At 58.5% G+C, this 22,625-nt stretch overlaps 1 protein-coding gene across 1 annotated transcript in view; it reads left to right on the plus strand.

Moving 5' to 3' along the window:
• FOXP4 (forkhead box P4) overlaps positions 1-22,625 on the plus strand; it is a 58,999-nt gene that overhangs the window by 27,471 nt on the left and 8,903 nt on the right. The window contains exons 3-10 of the mRNA XM_077190586.1: positions 1,362-1,451; positions 8,764-8,886; positions 10,517-10,603; positions 16,321-16,468; positions 17,082-17,286; positions 17,550-17,654; positions 20,301-20,388; positions 22,065-22,154. Of these exons, the coding sequence (XP_077046701.1) occupies positions 1,362-1,451; positions 8,764-8,886; positions 10,517-10,603; positions 16,321-16,468; positions 17,082-17,286; positions 17,550-17,654; positions 20,301-20,388; positions 22,065-22,154 (936 nt within the window). The remainder of the gene's footprint in view (positions 1-1,361; positions 1,452-8,763; positions 8,887-10,516; positions 10,604-16,320; positions 16,469-17,081; positions 17,287-17,549; positions 17,655-20,300; positions 20,389-22,064; positions 22,155-22,625) is intronic.

The following is a 22,625-nucleotide window of genomic DNA, read 5'->3' on the forward strand; positions in this document are numbered from 1 at the left end:
ATAAAGTAAGGCTGGGTGTGTTAAACCCTTTGCTCTCAGCTTCCAGCTGGAAATTCCCTCTCGTTTTCCTTGTAGTGTCCTTGTAGTGCCTGTCCAGCTGCACAGAGTGGGTCAGGTGGATTTTCCACCCCAAAGATGTGGCACAGCTGGGGCATCCTGTGCTCTTCCCAAGAGTTCCCTTGTGCAGAGGGAAATGGGTTCCTGAAACGGGACCTAAAATGCTGGGAATGACTTTTCATGGGTGCTCCATTTGAGGAGAGGCTCTGGGTTAGGGTTCTGTGGGTGCTCCTTGGTTTGGATCAACAGGTGAGGCATGTGCTGAGCTGTGAGTGGATTTGGGGAGGGAAGGGGGTGGAGATTTTTCAGAAATGCACCCAAAAAACCCCAGAAGGAAGGAGAAGAATCCTTGTAAAGCAGAAATAAGGAGCAAACAGGTCTGGGAGCACTGGGTTGTTTTCCTCAGAGCTTTACTCCTTTTCCTGGCTCCCAAGCTCTTTTTCTCGGCTCACACTTGCTCCTCTCTCCTCATCTCTTCACAGGATTTTCCTTAATTTCCCTTTTTCTCCAGCTGCCCACAGTGCTGGGCATGGCTCTCTTATACCTGTGTTTTTCACAAGTGCATTTTATCCATTTCTGTTGTTTTTTTCCCTATTTTTGTGGGACTCCCAGTGGAATTTTTGTGGGATTCCCTGTAAAAGACTTGAAGAACTCATCACTTTTTCTAGGCAAACCCCCCTAAAAACAATCAGGTTTCATGTGTGGGTTGCTGACCACCTCCTGGATCACCATCAAATCCACTCAGACACGTTCCTGGATTGATTCAGGCTGAAATCCTGCACTTGGCTTCACCCAAACCTGGCTGGTGACTGGAACTTTCTGCCACAATCCAGTTAATAAAATTAAATACCCACGGTGGCTTTGGGAACAAGGGACAGCTGCAGGAAGGTGGTGGTGGTGGTGGCTTTGAAATAAATCCACCAGGGGACAGATCTCTGAGTGGCTGTGCCAGGGCTGGGGTTTGGGAACGATCCTTGTGAGGTGGGAATGCTGGAGCTGGTGGGGGTTTTTGGGAGAGGACAGGTTTGTCCCCATGGGAACTGGGACAGTGCTGGTCTCTAATGGGATGTACTGGTGGGGATTTTTGGGAGAGGACAGGATTGTTTGTCCCCATGGGGGCTGGCAGAGTGCTGGTCTCTAATGGGATGTACTGGTGTGGCAGGAGGGAGCATTGGGGAGCGCTGCCCTCTCTGTGCATCAAACCCATCCCATGAGGGAAATCCGTGGAGAAGGAGCCAGAGCTGGAGGAGGAGGAGGAGGAGGAGGGAGCCTTGCTCATGCCCACCCCTGTGTCTCTCTTGCAGGCTCTGCAGGTGGCTCGGCAGTTCCTGCTGCAGCAGGCCACGGGGCTCAGCTCCCCCAGCAGCAACGAGGGCAAGCAGCCAGCGGTGCAGGTGAGCCCCAAGTGTCCCCTGTCACCCCTCCTGGGAAGGGCTGGGGACAGCACAAACCCCTGTCACCTCCCTGGCTGGAGCACTCCAGGAGTTAAATCCTCTGGAAACCTCCAGAAGTTTCTCGGGAGGTTTTTTTGGGTGTGGGAATGGTTGGGGAGGGGAGGTCACTGTGTGTCACCATTTTTTGGGACAGTGTTTTGGAGGCAGGGTTTCCCAGGGTTGGAGCATCCCAGGATTGATGGTGGGTGCTGTGAGGGTGGCACAGGGCTGGAAAAGGGAACAATCTTTTGGGCTGGAGCCAGGGCAGGTCCTCCAGGATGGGACAGAGGCCCAGCTGGGATGGGGATTTGTGACACTGGCTTTGGGTTGGCACATCCTGCTCCTGTAGGGATGGGGCACCTCCCTTTGCTCCCCTTCTCTGCCAGAGGAAAAGGGCAGAAAATGGGCAGGAGAGGGGTGAAATCTGGAAAGAGGGAGAGGCAGGGAGAAGCAAAGCCCAAGCGATGGGAAGTGACAATTTAAATAGCTGTGTGGAGGGGCTCTCCCTTCAGGCTAATTAAATTTATCGGAGAACAGCAGGTTACCTTATTAGAGCCACGTGGGTTTAATTAACAAAGGAAAGTAATTAGCACAAGCGCTCTCGGAGCTGGAGGTCCTGCCTGTGCCAGGCTGAGCCGGGTGGCAGCAGGAGCCAGGCTGGGATGGGCAATCCTGGGATCCTCTCCTGGCTTGGAGTGCCCGGGCATGGCTGAGCCATCCAGCAGCAAATCCCAGCACTGCCAGGGGTCAGGAGAGCCCAGAACCCCCCGGGCTGGGAAACAGCAGCTGGGTGGGAGCAGTGGGAATTAGTCAGGGCTCCTACGGCACAAACAGGCGGCTTTTTCCAGCGGTGCCGGCAGGAAGGAAATGCAGTCACTGCATGGAAAATGTCTGCAGAGGACAAAGGCGGCGAGGGTGAAGTCAGATTCCGGTAACCGGCGCCTTGCTCCCCTCCGTGGGTGTGTGTCCCTGCACTCCTCCTCCTCCTCCTGCTGCTCCTTATCCCTCCTTGCTCTCCCTGGTATTCCCGGCTGGATGCAGCCGAACATCCCGTGCTGCTCCCCAGCCTCCCCTCCCTGCCTGCCCATCTGGCCAGCGGCTTTTGCCGGAGCGAACTGGATCTCCTTCCTCTCTCTCCCTCCCTCCCTCCCCTCCTCCCTTTTTTCTCTCTCTCCGTGTTGCAAAAAGGACTTGTGAAAGTTGTAGACGTGAGTCAGAAATAGCTCATAACTCAGCAGCGCCCGGCAGTGCCTCCCCCCGCGGCCCCGCCGGCAGCTGGAGCGGGATCTGACCGAGGGGAGATAGGGGATTAAGCAGACTCCTTTGAAAGGAAGTTTATCTAAGGCACCGTGGTGTGGATGAGACTGGCCAGGACGGCTGCAAGAGGAGGAGGAGGAGGAGGAAGGCTGGCTCCCAGCACAGCACTCCTCGGCTTGGAGGCAGCAGGAAGCGCAGCAGGGTGGGAATGTTTGGGAATTGGGTGTCCTTGGGGTGCAGCCCCCCCCCAAGTTTGGGAATGGATTTCCACATCCATGGGGAATTTTGTGTACCCCCAGCTCTGTGCCAGATGGTTCCTGGGGGAATGAGCAGGAGGGTCCCAGTGCAGAGCAGGAGACCCCCCCTGCTTGCCCACCCTATGCACTCTCCTTGTCACCCCGCTGATGGGGATGGGACATTTTTGGGGCACCAAGCCAGCAGGATTAATGACATTCCCAACAGCCTGAGCTTAAAAACAACCAGGGAGCTGCTGGACTCAGCAGCATCTTGGGCTGGGGTTGGTTTTGGAGTAGTGACCCTCTTCCCACAGATGCCTGGAGGTGTGTGTGGACAGTCTCTTGTTGCCACTCCAGTTACAGCTGCAGAAAAGGGGGAAAAAAAAACCAAAACCCCATCTTTGGGTGTTCTGAAACATTTAAAAATAAGTTTATTTCTTTACAACTTTAAAACTCTTGAAAACTTGGTGAGCACTGACAAAATGTTGCTTTTTTTGGGGGGGGGCTTTTGGTGTTGCAGGGCGTTGCCATCCTGGGATGGTGGGAGCAGCAGATCCCCCTGGGATCCAGGAAATCCCAAGGGAGGAGGTGCTGGAAAAGCAGCACCCTGAGTTGTCAGTGCTGGCTTGGAGGCACCTGGGGATGACAGGGTGCCCTCTTTGGGGGCCTCAGAGCTGCCTCTGCTGGCATCGAGGGGCTGGGAAGGGAGAGGGGCTGGAGGGCACCCGGAGAAGGGAGGAGAGGAGTTTGGAGCAAACTGCGGGAAATTGCTTTTCTTTTGTCTGCTGCAGCGGGGAGGGCAGCAGAGCGGAAAAGTGTATTTTGTTGATTTGAAACTTGAGTGAAATGGGTAATGAAGACAGATCAATACCAGCCCTTCTGCGTTCCCTCTCCGGGAAAAAAAAAAAAAATCCAGCAGCAGCAGCAGCCTGTCTGTCCATCTGGGCTCGCACTGAGCTTTTTCCATTTGAACTTGTGGCATCCCTGTCTGTCCCTGCTCCATCCCAAAGCCCCCAGCTCTGCCAGCCCGGTGCCACTGCCACCATCCCACTCTGGGATTGGTGTTTTGGGTTCACAGAGGAGCAAAGTCACTGGAATCCCTGTGGAATCATTGGTGTGAGAGCTGCGCCAGCACCCTGTGCTCATGGAGGGGACGTAGGGACCCTGCCCTGGTGGTGCTGGGGGACAGGGGCTGGCTGAGGAGGGGGCTCAGTGCTGTCACCTCTGCTGCCACTGTCCCCAAGCAGCGATGGGAGCCCAGCCAGGTGTGACTGGGGCCTCCCCAGCAGGAAGGCTGCGCTAACGAGGGTGTGCTAATGAGGATGCTCTAACAAGGATACACATTGGGCTGAACATGCCAGGGATTGATTCCTCCTTTTCTTCACAGGAAGCTGAACATTAGGGCCTGGTGTCCTCCACGATGGTGTCCCCCTGCTCACCCTGCTGCCACCCTACCCAGGGCACTCACTTGGTGCTGGGGCTGTTCAGAGTGTTCCTAAAATTGCTCCTAAAACCACCCACAGCCTCAAAACCCAGCCTGGCACATAGGCCTAAGCTTCATTTCTCTTCTGACCCTGGCCAGATTTCAGTGCATTGTCTCATCCCAGCCTGGTGAGGTCTAGAGGTGGCACAGCAGCGTTTGGGTGGCCCTGTGCCACCCCTCAGGGTTTGTAAGCCATGGCTGGGGTCACCTCGGTGTCAGTGGCATCACTGCCTGGCACTGGGAGCACTCCCACACTGTCTGAGCCAGATGGATCTTGGAGCTCACCCAGGGATGCTGAATGCAGGAAGGGAGGCCAGGATGTGCCAGGAAGGTTGGGGTTGCTCTGGTCCTGTGAGAATTGGATGCTCTGGGGTGGGATTTGCTCATCCTCTGCCCTTAAAACAGCACAACTTGAAGCTGCTTTTGGTGGTTGTTCCCTCCCTTCTGTTCCCAGTCTCCTCAATTTGTTTCTGTTTGGTTTGGATTTGAAAAGAGTGGTTAAAATTAGAAAAAACAGCACAAAGATGTTTCCTGCTGTTTCTAACTGGGAGTTAAACCCCAGGATTGGATCAGAGCAGGGATGTGCATCCCTGAGCTCTCTGGAAAACCAGGAGCACCCTCTGGAGAGAGAGAGAGGGGTGCTCATCCCTGTGATCCCAGAGCAAGCAGGGATGGGAGGGACGAGCTCTGGGCTGTGTGGTTGGGATGTGGAGCAGGAGCTGCCCCTTCCCGTCGTGGCGGTGACGTGTGGCCCTTGGGGATGTGGTGGCTCCTGCAGTGACCTCCAGCCCGGGTGACAGCAGAGCAGGGATGTTTGGAGGCTGGTGGAGGATGTCCCCAGGCTGTGCCAAGCCAGCTGTGCCCGGGGTCAGGAGGACAGTGTCCCTCTGATGACAACACCGTGGCACTGCAAGCCAAGGCTGCCGGGCTGCGGCTTCCCCCGCTCTGCCTTGTGCCTGGGAGTTCAACCCGCTTCCCGTAACAACAACCCAAAAAAATCCAGGAAAAATTTCTCAACAGCCTCGCTCCCCATCCTGCCTCGTTCCACACAGCCAAGTCCTGCTTCCCTCAGCTGGCTTTGGCTCAGGGAGGGAATATTCCCTGGAATACCTGCCTGCTTTTCCACCCACTGCCTCTGGCACGGGGATTCCAGCGGGGCCCGCCTGGAAAAGCAGCCCCTGGAGATGCTGCTGGCCGGCCCGAGCAGCGCCGGCTGTTTCTGGGAGCAGCCAGAGCTGTTAGTAAGCACTTTCTGCGGGGTGGCAGCCGGCCAAGGCGTGAGTCAAACCCTTCCTGACTCGGTGTCTGGCAGATGCCAGCTCGTGACGCGTCGGGCTGGTCCCCAGCCACTGCTGCTGCTGCTGCTCCGGGGCTGCTGCCGGGACCTGCTTCCCGAGGGATGTGCTGGCTGCAGGGACATTTCCTGGCTGCTCCTGTGCCTGGGGGTGGTGGCAGCTGGGTGACACTGAGCCCTCAGCTGGGTGAACTCACCCCTCACAGCCCCTGTGCTGCTCTGCCTGGCACCCTTCAGCTCTCGTGTATCCCAGATTTTGAGGCAGCTGCTGCCCAGATCCTGCTGTTATCCAGGGATGCCAGGCTGGCCTCATATCCTGCCACAGGGAATCTTGTCACTGAGGGCCATGGATGCAGGGTGTCCCAGGGCCATCCCTGTGAGGCTTTTGGACATTTCCACCCCCATTTCCACCCCCATTTCCATTCCCATCTCATTTTGCCAGAGCAGCAGCTTTCCCTGTCCCCAACAGAGGCAGCTGGCAGTGTCACCAGAGCTTGGGACAGAGAGCCCCCAGCACTGGGGTTTGCTGGCCCACACTGGGGTCAAGGCAGTGCTGGAACATTCCCAGCACCGGGGCGTGGGATGAATGGGAGCAAAACCGCCTGTAAGTGGGAATTTCCTCTTTTACTAAAAGTTGCTGCTTTCTCTGGAAACCTTAACTGGGAGAGGAGCATTTTCCACACTGTGGGGAAATTCTTCACAGGAACCAAGGAAGCAGCAGAGCTCAGATGCCCCTCTCAAGTTCACCCCATCCCCACCTCACCCCCACACGGATCCGCCACCATTTCTCCGTGTCAGCTCCGCATCCGAGCGGGGGGGGGAAGAAAAAAAAAAGCCATTTAATGCAGACAAAGGTTGTATGAAAATATAATTCTGCTTTTGTTAGCAGCCATCAAACTCTAAAAAGCGTCACTTTTGTTTTCTTGTAACATTGTGAAAACCTCGTGTCGGATCGAGAGCTGGGGCCCTCTCGACTAATCGCCTCTCCTTTGTGTTTTTAGATTATAGGGGCAATTAGTGTTGTCAAAACCTCTGGCAATTCTCTTTGCTCTTGACAGGGTGTCAGTCCGCTGGGCGAGAAATGGAAGGTGTTATAACTCTCCGGTAATTAGGATGCCTCCGATTTGAAAATGCCAGCAAACGTGTTCGAGGGGCCGCGGGAGGGGGCGGGGAGCCCGCCCAGGCTTGGGGGGGATGTGGAGGAGCAATTAATTAGGGGCTCTCATTCCGAGCACGTTGCTGGCTGATGAATTGGCAGAGGGAAATTAGCGGCGCTCCTGGGCGCGCACCTCGCTCTCCTCGCCAGCTTCCCCTCCTGCCCAGATGTTCACCCAGGGCTTGGCACAGCTGGCTGCGAGCACCTGGGTGCCCAAACAGCAGCTCTGCACTGGGTGCTGGTGCTCGGGGCTCTCTGGTGAGTGCTGGAGCTGATGAATTGGCAGAGGGAAATTATCAGCGCTCCTGGGCACCTCGCCAGCTTCCCCTCCTGCCCAGATGTTCACCCAGGGCTTGGCACAGCTGGCTACGACCACCTGGGTGCCCAAACAGCAGCTCTGCACTGGGTGCTGGTGCTCGGGGTTCTCTGGTGGGTGCTGCAGCCTTGCAGGGTGCTGGGGCTCGTTCCTGAGCTCCAGCCCTCGCTCTCCTCACCAGATTCCCAGATGTTCACCCAGGGGTTGGCACAGCTGGTTGCGACCACCTGGGTGCCCAAACAGCAGCTCTGCACTGGGTGCTGGTGCTCGGGGCTCTCTGGTGGGTGCTGCAGCCTTGCAGGGTGCTGGGGCTCGTTCCTGAGCTCCAGCCCTTGGGTGGGAAGTCAGAGGAGTTTAATCGATAGCTCAGCCACGGAGGTGGCTGGAGGGGGAAACGCTGGTGACAAACAGAGCTCGCCCCGTGCCCGACGCCTCCCTGCAGCAGAATGCCTGAGTAAATAGATAAGGCTTTGCAATCTCCCTTGAAGGTCAGCTGGACACCCATCACAGATGGGAGGGACTGCACGGGGCCAGCCTGTGGTGCCATCCCTGCTGGAGTGGCTGCTAGGGGTCCAGGCAGGGCAGTCTGGGCATCACTGGGAGGGCTGGCAGGAACCAGGCTCTCCGTGGGACTTTGCTGGGTTTCTCTGCTCTTTTGAGTTCCTGAGATGCTGGGCTGAGGGGCTGAGGAGCTGTTTAGTTTGGATCAGGACCTGCTCCTTGGCGTGGAGCTGGGTCCTGGCTTGTGCTCTGCCCCATCCCGCATGCCAAGGAGCTGCTGCCTCTTCCTGGGATCCCCTGGAAGAGCTCGTGGCTGCTGGTGGCTCCTGACCAGCAATTCTTATTTGTTTTCCCAGGAATATGAGGCATCCAGGAGGGTCATTAAATTACAATGAAGCCCTAACCCTGCCCAGAGCCTCGGGAAGGGCTTTGGGCTGGTGGGATTGGTGGGAGGCCAGGACAAGGCAGCTCCTGATGGCTCCATCCGGGCATTGCTCCACCTGGGCAGGACCCAGCAGGGCTGAGATCCATCACTGACACCTTCCCAGGAGCTTTGCCCGGGGTGTGGACCCGTGTTTTGATAACCAAAGGCAGGGGCTGGCAGGTTCCCTCGGCCCTCCCTCCTCTTGGCACAGTAATTTCAGGAGTTACTGGTGTCAGCTGGAGGTAAAGCTTTGATGTGTCTGGAGAACCCCGTAACCTCTTCCTCAGTGCTCTGCTCTGCAGAGTTATTTGGGTGATCAGTATCTTCCCACTTCCCTGGCATTTCCCTCCACCCTTCCCATGCTCCCAGCAGGGGAGGGAGCTGTGGTTTGGTGCCCAGTTCCCCCAGCTAAATTGCATTTAAAGAAGAGCTCTCAGCTTGTTCAGAGCTCTCATGGCTCAGGAAGCTTCATCCTGGTGCCAGCAGCACTATGGGACATCCAGAGGTGACAGAGGTGTGGGGGACATGGAGGATGCTCTGGGAGAGGCCCTGTTGGTGTTTGGGGAGGTCGGGGTTGGGAGTGGTGACGTGTCCTTGCTGTCACAGGTCCCCGTGTCCGTGGCCATGATGTCCCCACAGATGATCACGCCTCAGCAGATGCAGCAGATCCTGTCCCCACCCCAGCTCCAGGCCCTCCTGCAGCAGCAGCAGGCAATAATGCTGCAACAGGTAACACTGCACTGGGGCTGAATCCAGCCAGGCAATTCCCACCGGGCTCTGGGAATGCTGGGGTTTGTTGGAGGCACAGAAATGGGGGCTCCTTTCCTCCTTCTGCTTTCCACATATTTCCTTTGGGATTCCCAGCACATCCAGGGATGGAAAGAGCTGCAGGTGCTGACAGTGCTGCCACCCTGAGCCAGGGTCTCAAAACGTGCAAAATTCCTGCTCAAGGGCTGATTTGGAGCTGCCCAGCTCCTGGGAGAAGCCAGGGTCAGGGTGGATGCCCTTGGTTCAATGTGCCCCAAGCAGAGCCCCCGTGGCCACTGCTGGTCTTTGGGCAGGTGCCTGAGTCCAGCTCCAGAGCTGAGCTTTGTTTCTCATGGCCCTGCTCGACTTTTCCAGAGATTTCAGTCAGATGGGGAGGGAAGGAAAAAAAAAAAAACCAGATTTCCACTCTGAAACAAAATATGTCTGCTTGGGTAAACAGCTCCCGGCAGCGGGAAGGAGGGAGAGAGGGAGAAACCCCACAAGCATCCTCCACACCCTTCCTCCTGCCTCCAGTACCTGTTTACTCCAAACAGCCTGATAAGGATTCAAGGTTGGCCCCAGGGAAAGAACAAAGGGTAAACACTACCCTGGGTGGGTCCTTCCACAAGCCTCTTTGGAGCCGGATAAAGAAACACGTTTGACTGCAAATTAAACAACCCAGGCCGGAATAGCTCACATTCTCCACCGGCAGCAAACCAAACATCACACCTCTCACCCCTGACCCAATGTTCCTGCTCCCAGCCCGGCCACTCTGCAGCTCCCTGGCTCGGGCTGGCTCGGGGGTAAACACCCAGCCCCTCCAAACCTGTTCTCAGACACAAACAGCCACTGGCTGCTGGCAGCCCTGGGGCTGATAAAGGCTTCCCAGCATCCCCAGGGACATTCCTGAGCCCCTGTGAGGGGGCTGGGGGGGTCTCACTGACCTCCCCATGCCTTTCTCCCCCTCCCTGCACGCAGCAAATCCATCACCCACAGTTTGTTTAGGGGCCAGGGTGGGAGCTGGTGGCGATGCTGGCAGGTCCCGGTGCTGCCTGTGGGCACTGGGACCCTCTCTGGAGGCTCCCTGTGGATCCAGGGGGTTTATCCCTCTTTTAAAAACCTCTGCTTTGATTGGAGGGGCTGTTTTGACTGCAGGGCTGAACCCCCAGCTCTCACAGGCCAGGGGTTGTGGCTGCTCCTGGTCCTCCCCAGCTGGGACCCCACTGGTTCTCACAGCACTTGTCAGGGGTGTTTTGGGGTCCCACCCCATGCCAAAACTGGAGTTTCCCCACCCTGAAGTGCTCTGTGATGTACCAGAGCACCCCAGCCTGCTTTTCTGTCGAGGCTGGCATTAAAATAAACATCAGGGTGGGCATTGGGGGGTGTTTGGGGGGTCCAAGGGCCAGGGGCATCCAGAACCCTTGGCAATGCATGCCCGGGGTTCCTCTGGTTGGTGCTTTCCCTCCTGCCCTGCTCCAGGTGACACAGGGAGCCTGGCCTGGGGACAGGGCCAGGAGCTGGAGTGGCTGTGGCAAAGCCCTGGCACTGGGGTGGGTGAGGTGGGCACTGGGGTGGTTCCACTGCTGATCCCCTTGCTCTCTCCCCTTCCCAGCTGCAGGAATACTACAAGAAGCAGCAGGAGCAGCTTCACCTGCAGCTGTTGACCCAGCAGCAAGCCGGAAAGCAGCAACCCAAAGAGGTGAGCTCACCTGGAGGGCACAAAACAAGGTGTGGGACAACCCCCAGGGAGCCCTGGCAATGGGACATGGGACATCCTGCTCTGAGGGTGCCAGGGTGACCAGTCCTGTCACTGGCAGTTGTTGTTCTTCCTCATTTTCCTCCTCCTCTTCCTCCCTCTCTGTGATCTGGTGCATCCACGAGATGTGGGGGGTGTGGGGCAGCCCTGGAGGGGCACTGGACCCTCCCTGGTGACAGGGACAGGTGCCATCCTTCCATCACAGAGCGAGGGCTCCCCACATCCCCCCGTGGTGGGATCAGAAGGCTCAGCCCAGCCCTGCCAGGCTCAGCTTGGGCAGCCCAGTCCTGGCTGAGCTGGCACAGCAGTGCCCTGGTGAGTGGCAACCAGAGCTGGGCTTTTCCTGCCAGGAAGGAAAAGGGTGGCTCTCCAAAGGCCAGGGAATGTGGCAAACAGCAGTGATCCTAGGAAAGGGCTCTTCCAGCAGGAGACTGAGGTGGGCAGGGCTCTCAGCCCCAGGATCATGCTGGCAGTGCCTGCTGGACACTCATTTTGTGCCCCTGTGGTTGCAGCAATCTTGCAGAACCCCTTTACACAGCAGTTTTTGCCCCCAAGGGCACAGTGATGCCCCCCAAGGGGTTGTGGCTGTGTTTTGGGGACCTGCTGGTCACACAGAGGCTGGGGACAGAGCCCAGCCAGCAGACAGCACTGCTCCCTTCCTTTCCCTTGGGTATTTTTGCCCCTTTCTCTTGTCAAAATGCTTCACATGGGGTTTTTTGCTGTGCAGTTTTGCAGAATTCATGTCTGGCATTGCTGCCCCTCCCCTGAGTGTCCTTCCATGGGCTCCAAGTGACAAGGGACCTGTTCCTGAGCCACTCCCTCCACGTCCCTGCAATACTGGGGCTGTTTGTGGCCATCACTCCTCCCAAAATCCAGCACCCTGATGCACACCCAGCACTTGAAACTCAGTTTTTTGGCAGGGAGGGAAGATTTTAAGCCTAGTCTGTGTGTTGGGGTGCCACAACTGGCAAAGCCACGCTGGCATCAGGGGACCAGGGTGGCTGCAGGGGCTCAGGGTCACCTGCTGCAGCCTCATGCAGGCTCTCACTGTGAGGTGTGGGTGAATTTACAGGGTCAGGGTAATCAGAACCATCTCCAGGAGCTGCTGGTGCTTGGGGAAATGGGGGAGGTGTAAATGTGAGCTTCCTCAAGGACTTTCCTGCTGGCCCTGGTGATGTTCTCTTGCAGTACTGAGCAGGGATATAATTAAGCTCTAACAAAGCGCTTGCTTAGCGGGCACCGCTTTAAAAAGCTCGTGTTAACTTTTAATTAAATGCTACAGAGGAGATGGGAAATTTATCCAACAAGAAAGGGTGTAGCAAGGGGGGGAAGGGGTGTTGGATGCTGCTGGAGGGGTGTGTGTCCAGCTTTCCTGCTGGGAAAAGCACTGAGGGGGTCTCAGCAAGGGGATGTCAGTGTTTCCCTTCCCCAAAATCCTTGGATAAGCTTTGGTTTCACCTCAAAAATTGGGGTGGGTGGTGTTCCTAAAGTCTGTGTTGATGTTTGCCTGCTGGGAATGGTGATGCTGTGGCTTCCCTGACACTCGGGGAAGAGCTGGAGTGTCTGGGATGCCTCCACAGAGCTGCCCTTGGATCTCTCCTGGAAACCCACGGCCAGATTTAATTCCTGTCCTGCTGCAGGATTTGTAAACCCAGCACCTTCTGCTTCCCCTCTGCCTGATTCCAAGGGCTCCTCTCCATGAGTCAGCAGCTTGGAGTGGGATCTGCAGGTGGGAAGGACACCAGGAAGGAGCCAGGAGCAGGGGCAGCATCTCTGGGAGGAGCAGCTCTGATATCCCCAGGAGCAGGGGCAGCATCTCTGAGGGAGCAGCTCTGATCTCCCTGGGATGGGGAATGCCTCAGAGAAGGGAAGGACAGACAAGAGGATGGAAATGTGTGTGAAGAGCCTGTCAGCAGCATCCTGTCCCTAAGGATGCTCTGTGTCCATGGGTGCTGTGCCACTCTGGAGGAAGGGACAGAGCAAGGCAGCTGATCCATGAATCCATGCATCCCACCGGGATGGGGCTGAGCTGTGGCACATCCCAGCCCTTCCTGGAGCATTTTGCTGTGCTGGGGTGTGAGAGCCACCCCCCAGCCTCCAGCAGCATCCTGGGTGTGGGGGAAACAAGGAGCTGTGCTCATGTCTCCCATCCTGCTCCTCCCTGGATGCTTGGAGGAGCCACGGGGTGCAGAGCCCCCCAAATGCCCTGGGAAGGTCCCAGTGTGTGCCCAGAGCCGCTGAGGGCAGGGGTTGTCCCTGTGCTGAGACAGGCAGCGTGGGGAGGGGGAGCTGCTGGCTCCTAACCCTGGTGTCAGCTTAATGAAGTGCTGCTGTCAGTCCCGCGTGTCACGGCGCAAACTCCTCCTGATGTGCTCATAAATCAAAGTGACGGCGCCTCCTGCCCCGGTGGCTGCACCCACTCAGCTGCATCTAATGCACGGGGATGCTGCAGACCCCCAGCCCCATGCCGGGAATGGGCTGGGAATGGGCTGGGAATGAGCTGGGAATGGGCTGGGGGAGCCAGGCCTCGGGGATGCTGCAGACCCCCAGCCCCATGCCGGGAATGGGCTGGGAATGAGCCGGGAATGGACTGGGGAACCCCATGGTGATGCTGCAGACCCCCAGCCCCACGCCGGGAATGGGCTGGGAATGAGCTGGGAATGGGCTGGAAATGAGCTGGGAATGAGCTGGGGGAGCCAAGCCTCAGGGATGCTGCAAACCCCCAGCCCCAAGCCAGGAATGTGTTGGGAGTGGGCTGGGAATGAGCTGGGAATGGGCTGGGGAACCAGACCTTGGTGATGCTGCAGACCCCCAGCCCCACGCCGGGAAAGGGCTGGGAATGAGCTGGGAATGGGCTGGAAATGAGCTGGGAATGAGCTGGGGGAGCCAGGTCTCAGGGATGCTGCAATCCCCCAGTCCCAGGAACGAGCTGGGAATGAGATGGGGATGAGCTGGGGGAGCCAAGCCTCAGGGATGCTGCAGACCCCCAGCCCCAAGCTGGAAATGTGCTGGGAATGGGCTGGGAATGGGTTAGGAATGAGCTGGAAATGAGCTGGGGGAGCCAGGCCCAGGATTCGGCCCCAGCTCCTCTGGGAGTGGCTTTTCCAAGGGGAAATGGGAGTCATGAGGATCAGCGGGCTGTGAGGTTTTTGGGAAAGCTGGAGCTGTCATCCAGGCTCTCCCCAGCCTGGTTCCTCCAGGGAAAGCTTGGCTGTGGGCTGGTGGATGGCTCTGCATCCCTTCACCCATCACTCAGGGCTTTAGAGGTCTGTGGTGCCACAGGTGTTCCCTAGGGGTGGCAGATTGGCTTCCCCTTGGATCAAGCCTTGGATCAAGGCTTGGATTTGTGTTCCTGGGGCTGCTCCTCCTGTTCCTGGTCTGTGGAAGCTGGAGGGACATGGATTTGAGGCACGTGTAGGTTCAACCTTCACATCACCAGGTTCAACAGCGTCAGGGGGTCTGAATCCAGCCAGGCCAGGTCAGGAGAGCCTGGCTGGGCTGTGGGATGCAGGCAACGTGCCCAGGGATCCTCCTGACCTCACCCACTCCCAGCAGCTCAGCCTGGAAGTGACGTGGATGAGGCTGTGCTGGAGCAGAGCTTGGGCCTGCCCCAGGGCCCTTGGGGAGGGCGGTGGTGGAGCCGGGAAGGGGAGGAGAATCCCATCCCTTCCCATCCCATCCCTTCCCAGCTGCTGTTTCTAAGCAAGGCAAGGACAGTGTGTCCATCCCACACAGTGGCAGAGCTTCCCCTCGCCAGGAGGGGACACCCTGGGGGACAGAGAAGCTGTTAAAGCTCTCAGGCTGCAGCCTGGTCCTGCCCTTTTCCCTCCATCCTGCTGATCCCATGGCCTGGAGCCCTCGTGGCTCAGGAGTCAGGGATTTCTCTTCACTGAGCAGGAATTGCTTTGATTTGTGCCTTAATCTTTAAGCCTCAGAGGTGCAGGACTGAGACAGAGCCAGGGAGGATCCAGCTCTGACTCTGGGGAGGCAATTCCACTGTGGCCAAGAGGTGGAGAGGACAGGGAGAGCCCACACATCTCCCTGAGGCTGAGAAACTGGAATTAAACACAGTCTGTACCCTAGACAGGACTCGTGGTGGTGCCTGATGTTGCAGAGAGGGGTTTGGAGCCCATCCTCACCCTCTGATTCACAAAGCCAAGGCTGAGCATCAGCAACATCCACAGGGATCCACCTGCATCCAGTGAGGCCCTGGGTGTGACCCCAGACTCAGTCAGGGACTGGGATGGCCCCAGACTCAGTCAGGGACTGGGATGGCCCCAAACTCACTCAGGGACTGGGATGGCCCCAGACTCAGTCAGGGACTGGGATGGCCCCAAACTCACTCAGGGACTGGGATGGCCCCAAACTCACTCAGGGATGGGGATGGCCCCAGACTCAGTCAGGGACTGGGATGGCCCCAGACTCAGTCAGGGACTGGGATGGCCCCAGACTCGGTCAGGGACTGGGATGGCCCCAGACTCAGTCAGGGACTGGGATGGCCCCAGACTCGGTCAGGGACTGGGATGGCCCCAAACTCAGGCAGGGACTGGGATGGCCCCAGACTCACTCAGGGACTGGGATGGCCCCAGACTCAGGGACTGGGATGGCCCCAGACTCAGTCAGGGACTGGGATTGCCACAGAGAGTCTGGCTGCTGCTCCCTGTTGATGCAGCCTCAGGGATCACCAGTTCCCTGGAATTCCCAGTGCCTGAGGGGCCTGACTCCCCTGATGCTCACAAAACAAGGCCATCCTGCCTGCAGAGCTCTCGTGCTGCTCAGTCAGAGCACGAACACGGAAATTCTCCTTTGGGGGGCTGCAGAGTGCAGCGAGGGGGGGACGTGCCCCAGCCTGGCTCCCCGCCGGCACCGTCTGCCCAAGCAGGGGGGTTTGGGGGGGTTCACGGGGTCACGGAGCCGCCTGCCCCACTAATGAGGCCGGGCAGCCCCGGGGCAGCTCCCCTCTCCCGGCCAGCTCGGATTAGCAGCTGCCTGTCCCCAGCCCTAATTGAATTCTCTCCCCTTCACTTAATTCTCATGGATTTCTCGGCGCCTCCCCAGGGACCCATCCTGCCTAACTAGTTTAGGGCCAGCGATGCTGGTCAGAGCCTGGCCAGCTCCAGGGGGTGAGGGAGAGTCACCTTCTTGGGGGGTGGCTGTGGCTGGGGTGGGGACACCCACACTGGCACTGGGCACCCCCTTCCCTGCACCAGTTCCAGCCCCTCACCAAGAAAGAGCTCCTAACAGTCATTTTTGACAAACATAATATAAATTTCTGCCTTACAGGAGAAATTTCTGTGCCTGTTGCCTGCTGGGACCCCCCCTTTTTTAACACCAACCCCACAGCTGAGCCTCCCCCGTGGGACCCCCCCAAGCCGAGCTTTGCGTGTTCCTCCGAGCAAACCCCCAGCTCCTCTCTCTCCCTTTTCTTTCCAGCGCTTTATTTTTCCCTTCCCCTTTTCCCTTTCCTTCCCCTCCTCTTCCGATAGATCAAAGCCTCTGAGCCGAGCAGGCCCCGCAGCAGGATGGAGGCACCGCCGGGCGCGGCGTCCCCAGCGCCGCCACCCCTCGCTGCCAGCGCCCCTCGCCGCCACCTCCAGCCCCCTCCTGCCCTGCCAGGCCGGGAATAAAGCTCGGATTTGTCCCTCCTTTTGTCTCAGCAGCCGTTGGGGAACAAGCAGCTGGCCTTCCAGCAGCAGCTCCTGCAGATGCAGCAGCTCCAGCAGCAGCACCTGTTAAACCTGCAGCGCCAGGGCCTGGTGAGCCTCCCGCCGGGGCAGGGCACGGTGCCCCTGCAGACCCTGCCCCAAGGTAAGCGCCACGGCCTGGGGAGGGGGCGTCCTGGGCTGGAGCTTGCCCAGATCTGGGTGAGGGGGGCTGGGGAGGGGCTGTGGTGTTGGGTTTTGTGATGCCCCCAAAGTTTGGGGGGTGATGGTGTCAGCAGTTGGAGACGTGCAGGGTTGGGGTCTGGGTTCCAGAGGGGTGCGGGGTTGGGGCACCTCTTCCTCTAGCAGAGGAGTGCCAGGATTTGGGACACCTCTTCTGTAGCAGAGGAGTGTCAGCATTTGGGGTACCCTGGCAAGGGGGTGCCAGGATTTGGGACAACTCTTCTCTAGCACAGGAGTGTCAGGATTTGGGGCACCTCTCTTCCTCTGGCAGAGGAGGGTCAGGATTTGGGACACCTCTTCCTCTGGCAGGAGGGTGCCAGGATTTGGGAAATCAGGCTCCTCTCCCTTCTGGGAACAGCTCTGTGAGCGCTGCAGGTGCCTTGCTCTGTGTTTCTGCAGCCTCTCCTTGCTGTGCCCAGCTCCAGGTGATGCTCTCCCAGTGCTGGGTGAGATCTGGGGAGTCAGGGAGCAGGGAGGAAGCCCTGGCTGCTGCCTCGTGTCCCTGCTGACATTGCTCACTCTCTCCTGTGCCTCAGCTGTTTGCCCCTCAGACCTCCAGCAGCTCTGGAAGGAGGTCACGGCCACCCAGCCCGTGGATGACAGCATTAAGCAGGAAGGTCTTGACCTCACCACCAACACCTCCAACTCTACCTCGTTTTCGGCCGCCAAGGTCTCGCCTCCCATTTCCCACCACCCTCTGCCCAATGGACAGAGCACCATGCACACGCCCAGAAGGGACAGGTAGAGCCGGGTCGGGCCCTGGCACTTTGTGTTTTTATTCCTGGAGAGGTGGATGGGGCTGGGACCCATCACCCACAGGGCTGGGAGGGATGGGGGTTTCTGCCCACCCCATAAAAGAGGCCTGGCACTGTTTTGCTGCACCCACAGAGGACAGGGAGCTGTCACTGTGGGGGTCCCGTGGGTGCCCCAGGGTTGTCCCCTTGCCTGGGAATGCTGGAGCATCCCAGCTGCCCCATCTGAAGGCCCCTTTCCCTCTTGTGCAGCTCTTCCCACGAAGAGACCCCCGGCTCCCACCCGCTCTACGGCCACGGAGAGTGCAAGTGGCCTGGCTGCGAAACCCTCTGTGAGGACTTGGGGCAGTTTGTCAAGTAAGTGCCACCTCTTTGGGGCAGGTTTTTCTGTCCCAGCTGCGACAGAATGCACCTGGTGGAGGGGAAGATCTTGGGAGTTGATCCAGGCATCCCAAAGTGTGTTCCCTGAGCTAGGTGACCACATGGAAGAGAAAACAGGAGACCAGGCATCCTAAAATGTGTACCCTGAGCTAGGTGACCTCATGGAAGAGAAAACAGGAGACCAGGCATCCTAAAATGTGTACCCTGAGCTAGGTGACCTCATGAAGGAGGAGAAAACAGGAGACCAAGCATCTCAAAGAGGATGATTCTGTCCCTGCATTCCATCAAGGACAGAATGCACCTAATGGAAGGGAAGATCTTGGGAGTTGGTCCAGGCATCCCATAGTGTGTACCTTGAGCTAGGTGACCACATGGAGAAGGAGAAAACCCAGCAGGAGTTGCTGCTGGTGTTGTCCCATCCTCGGAAACGTCCAAGGCCGGGCTGGCTTGGAGTGGAAGGTGACCCTGCCCGTGGCAAAGGTGGAATGGGATGAGCTTTATGAGCACTTCCAAGCCAAGCCATGGGATGAGTGAATGATCTGGAGGAGGCCAGAGCCCGGGCAGCAGGCGAGGGGGGCTGGCAGCCCTGCTGGGGACACGGGGGGGAGGCAGCAGATGGCAGATGGCACCGCTGACACCGCTTGTGGGCTCCGGCGCTGACTGATTAACTCTGCTGTCTGAGAGCCCTCTGCTAGCGTCAGGGTCAAACAAATTGTTTTCACGCATCGTCAGAGGTTTACTTAATTAGTTCATTTGCAATTAGATCTCTTTGTAGCCAGGATTTTTAGCAAAGACATCAGAAGGAGCTGACGGGGCTCCTTCCCCCGCCTCCCCGGCTGTCTGCTCGCCGAGCGCCGCGCTCTGCAGCGGGCAGGTTTTGGTTTTGGGGTGTTCCAAACTCATCCTCTGTCCTCTGCCACCCTCTGAGGGTTGGCTCTGGGTGGGAACATCCCTTGGACTGTGCCAAACCACTAGAGGCCTTGCCCGGGAGGATGAGGAGGTGTGAAGGCAGCCCGGGGATGAGTGAAGGATGATTCAGCCTCCTGTGTCCTCCTTCCTCTGCCTCTGAGTCATGGGGTGAATCCAGATAAGGCATCTCCTCCTGCCTGGCAGGGCATGTCCGAGTGGCACGGGGCAGATGAGCAAGCTCCAGGTTGGGAACTGCAGCTGGAGCTGGCAGGGAATGCCCAGAGCTGGGTCAGGGGGCTGGCAGAGCTGTGCTGTGCCAGGCAGGGTCCCCTCCTGCCCCCCTGGGCATGAGGGCAGCCCCTCAGCAGCACTGGGGAAGGGTTTCTGTCCCCTCTTTGCCAACCTGGGCACGAGGGCAGCCCCTCAGCAGCACTGGGGAAGGGTTTTTGCCCCCTCCTTGCCAACCTGGGCACATGTTGGGGTGTGGGACAGACAGACAGAAAATTTGCAGCTCCCAAAGGCCAAGCCCAGCTGGAGCTGGAGCCTGCCTTGAGTCTGGGCAGCAGCTTGGAGCCTCCTCTGGGCATCCTCTGGGCATCTCCTGGGCATCCCCTCCCTGGGCAGCTGGGGTGGTCTGTGCTGGGCTGGCAGGGGCAGCGTGGCCTCGGAGCTGTGCTGGGTTGGGGTGGGGGTCAGTGGGAAATGGCTCCATTCCCACCTGGCTTTGTTCCCCTGGAGAAGCAGCCGTGCCCTGGCTGTGCCAGGCAGGGAGAGGAGCAGGGCTGGGGCTCTGGGGGCTTTGCTCACAGATGGGTTTGGCAGCAGGGCCTGGCTCCCTGACGTGTCTGTGCACGCTGGGGCTGGGAGGCTCTCACAGGCAGCAGGGTGAGACTCCTGCCCTGCTCCAGAGCCAGCCTGGGGAGGCTGAGGCGCCTTCTCTGGGGTGTCTCAGCCTCAGTCCTGGGGAGCACCTGGCACACGGCCCCTGGGACCCCCCAGCATCACCTTTTGGGGTGTTCCCAGGGCGGCATTTCCCCAGAATCCCTCTCCAAACCATGCTGCTCCTCCTGTGAGGCCGCCCCAGGTTCGTGCCCACCCCAGCAAGGACGTGGCCTGGCCTTGTGACATCCTCAGGGCTGGCTGTGTCCCCAGGCTGGTGCTTTGCTGGATGTCCCTGGCTCTGTCACCAGGAGCCCTTCCCCTCCCTGAGGAGGAGGGAGGGCAGCAAGGACCAAAGGTCCTGGTGCTTCCTAAAGCAAGCACCTCATAAACACGAGGCAGGAAGGGGAACAGCCTGGAAATGGAGGGGAACAGCCTGGAAATGGCACCTTCTGCCCTCAGGGCTTTCCTCAGAGCATGGAAGGCGCTGCCTTTGTCCTGGGAACCTGCTCCTCAGGTCCTGCTGGCACCTCCTGCCTGCTCCAGGAACCTCCACGGGGCTTTCCCTGTGCCAGAGGCTGCTCCTGAACGCCCTGGGGCTGCCTGGGGTAGGGCTGAGTGTCCTCCAGCCCGGCTTTGGGGTGGTGCCACAGCCTGGTTTGCTCAGTCACCTCCGTGCCTCAGTTTCCCTCGTGCCCACCCCGCTTTGGGCAGCGGTGCTGGAGCATCCCTGAGCAATTTGCAGGTCAGGGCTGATCCCAGGTGTGGCCCCAGCAGAGGGGCTGAGTGTTGGGCATGCCCAGGCCTAACCAAACCTCCGTGTTCTCCTCACAGACACCTCAACACAGAACATGCACTTGATGACCGGAGCACGGCCCAGTGTCGAGTCCAGATGCAGGTGGTACAGCAGCTGGAGATACAGGTGGGTGTCCCACCCCAGCCCTGTGGAAACAGGGACAAAAAGCCACCTCTTTGTCACCCTGTGCTCCCCTCAGGAGAACGTTACAGGATTAGGGACTGTAACCACCCAAGTGGGGGCTTGTTTTAAATATTATTTCCCAGATAGGAATCCTGCATCCAGGTGGAAATCAAGCCCTCCAACTCATTCCCCTCTCATCCCTAAGTGTCCTGTGGGTAACAGGACATGCCACAGATGTGGAAAATGGGAGGGTTTGTCCCCACCTCCCTGGGAGCCACGGGGCTGCTTGAAAACCAGGCCACTTATTTTGGTGGCTGAGCGTGGTCTTTGGAGCCCAACTTTGGGGTGCTATTTTTGGCCAGGCAGTTCTTTAAATAGTGCTTTTGCTAGCCTCTCTGAGCCCCCAGCGTGCTCTGCACAATTCTGTTAATGGAGAAAAGAGGGGGGGAAAAAGGGGGGAGGAAATGGAGGGGTTGGAAAATGAGATGGGGCAGGGGGGTCACCCCCATGGTGGGACAATGCTTGGGCTGGCAGGGGCTCACCATGGTGTGTGTGACACCACAGGGGACACTGTGTGCCCAGGACACAGCAGGACACGATCTGCAGCACCCTTGGGACCCCCCCACCCAGAATTAGGGTCCTGACAGGGTCTGTGGGATGGGGGGGACACAGCCAGACCTGGGTGGCTGTGGAGGCTGCACCCTCTCAGGCCATCCCTGCCATCCATCCTGCTCCCCACACCTCACCAAAGCTTGAAAGCAATTACTGGGGCTTAAAGAGGGGAGGGAAAGGAAAAGGAGAGGAGGGAAAAAATAATAATAATAATAAAAAAAAAAAAAAAAAAAAAAAAAAAAAGAGCTGAAGGGTGAGAGCAGAGCTGTGTGTGCAGAGAGGAACCTGCCACGGAGCCACCAATTAGAAAGTTTGGAGCGCGGAGCTCCCGCTGTGCCGGCTGCATCACGAGGGGAGAGCTGTCAGCTCTAATGAGCACCGCGGCAGAGAAAGCACCGAGCTGCTCCAAACTTGCTGCAAACTCCTGCTTTTAACCCCTTCCTCGCCTAGCCCTGCCAGGGGGCTTGGCTGGAGCGTGGGGACTCCCCCGAGCTTGAGGGGTCCCGGTGGAAAGGGAAGGTGACGGGAGGGGAGTGGGGTGTCAGATCCCATCGGCTGCGCCGCGCTCAAAATCCCTCCTGGTGCCACAGTGAATATTTCAGCCTCTGCTCAGTGCAGGGAGTAAACAGGCAGGGAGCAATTACAGCGATGTGGGAGCGCTGGGGGATGGATGGACCGATGGACAGGGAGCTGCTCGGGAGGCAGAGGGGACAGGACAGTGACAGCGGGCACGGGGACAAGAGCACCCAGGGCTGTTGTGGGTGGCCCTGCTGGTGGGGGGCAGCCTGGGAGTGGCTCTGTGGATCTTTCCCGATGCACACACGGAGCTGGAGTGGCCCCTGTGCCCTCCTCCATGGTGGCTGCAGCAGCCCCCACAGGCCGCAGCCCCACTGGGGTTCTCAGGAACCAGCATCAGGCAGGAGGTGGCACCTGGGGGGACACCCTGGGGGTTGCTGCCTGTCCAGACCAGGTTTGGGGGCTCGTGGCAGCTCCTCCAGGCCGTGGGCACCTCCATGGTGACTTTGGCACTGTGTGACCATCCCTGTCCTGCTTCCTGCCTCCCCCAGCTGGCCAAGGAGAGCGAGCGTCTCCAAGCAATGATGGCCCATCTCCACATGAGGCCTTCAGAGCCAAAGCCTTTCAGCCAGCCTGTAAGCGTGAGTCCCTTCCTGCCCTCTTTGTCCCCTCCCTGATGGCTGCTGTCCCCTCCCTGCCCTGTGCATGGTCACCTGGGTGGGCTCTGGGGGATGGATGTGCCCTGGCCACCCTCTGGCAAATGCAGCTGCTCCACCAGCTCTGACATGGAGTGGGTGCATCCCCATCCCACGGGTTTCTCCCAGGGTTTCATCCCCATCCCATGGGTTAATTCCCATCCCAGGGAGTCATCCCCATTCCGCAGGTTCATCCCATCCCACTCTTGCACCCCCATCCCACGAATTCATCTCCATCCCACAAATTCACCCACATCCCATGGGTTAATTCCCATCCCATGGATTCACCCTCATCCCACGGATTCACCCCCATCCCACAAATTCATCCTCATCCCACAAATTCACCCACATCCCATGGGTTAATTCCCATCCCATGGGTCCATCCCCATCCCACAGATTCACCCCCATCCCATGGGT

This window comes from Agelaius phoeniceus, chromosome 25 (genome assembly GCF_051311805.1).
Source record: "Agelaius phoeniceus isolate bAgePho1 chromosome 25, bAgePho1.hap1, whole genome shotgun sequence".
In the NCBI taxonomy this organism is placed as follows: Eukaryota; Metazoa; Chordata; class Aves; order Passeriformes; family Icteridae; genus Agelaius; species Agelaius phoeniceus.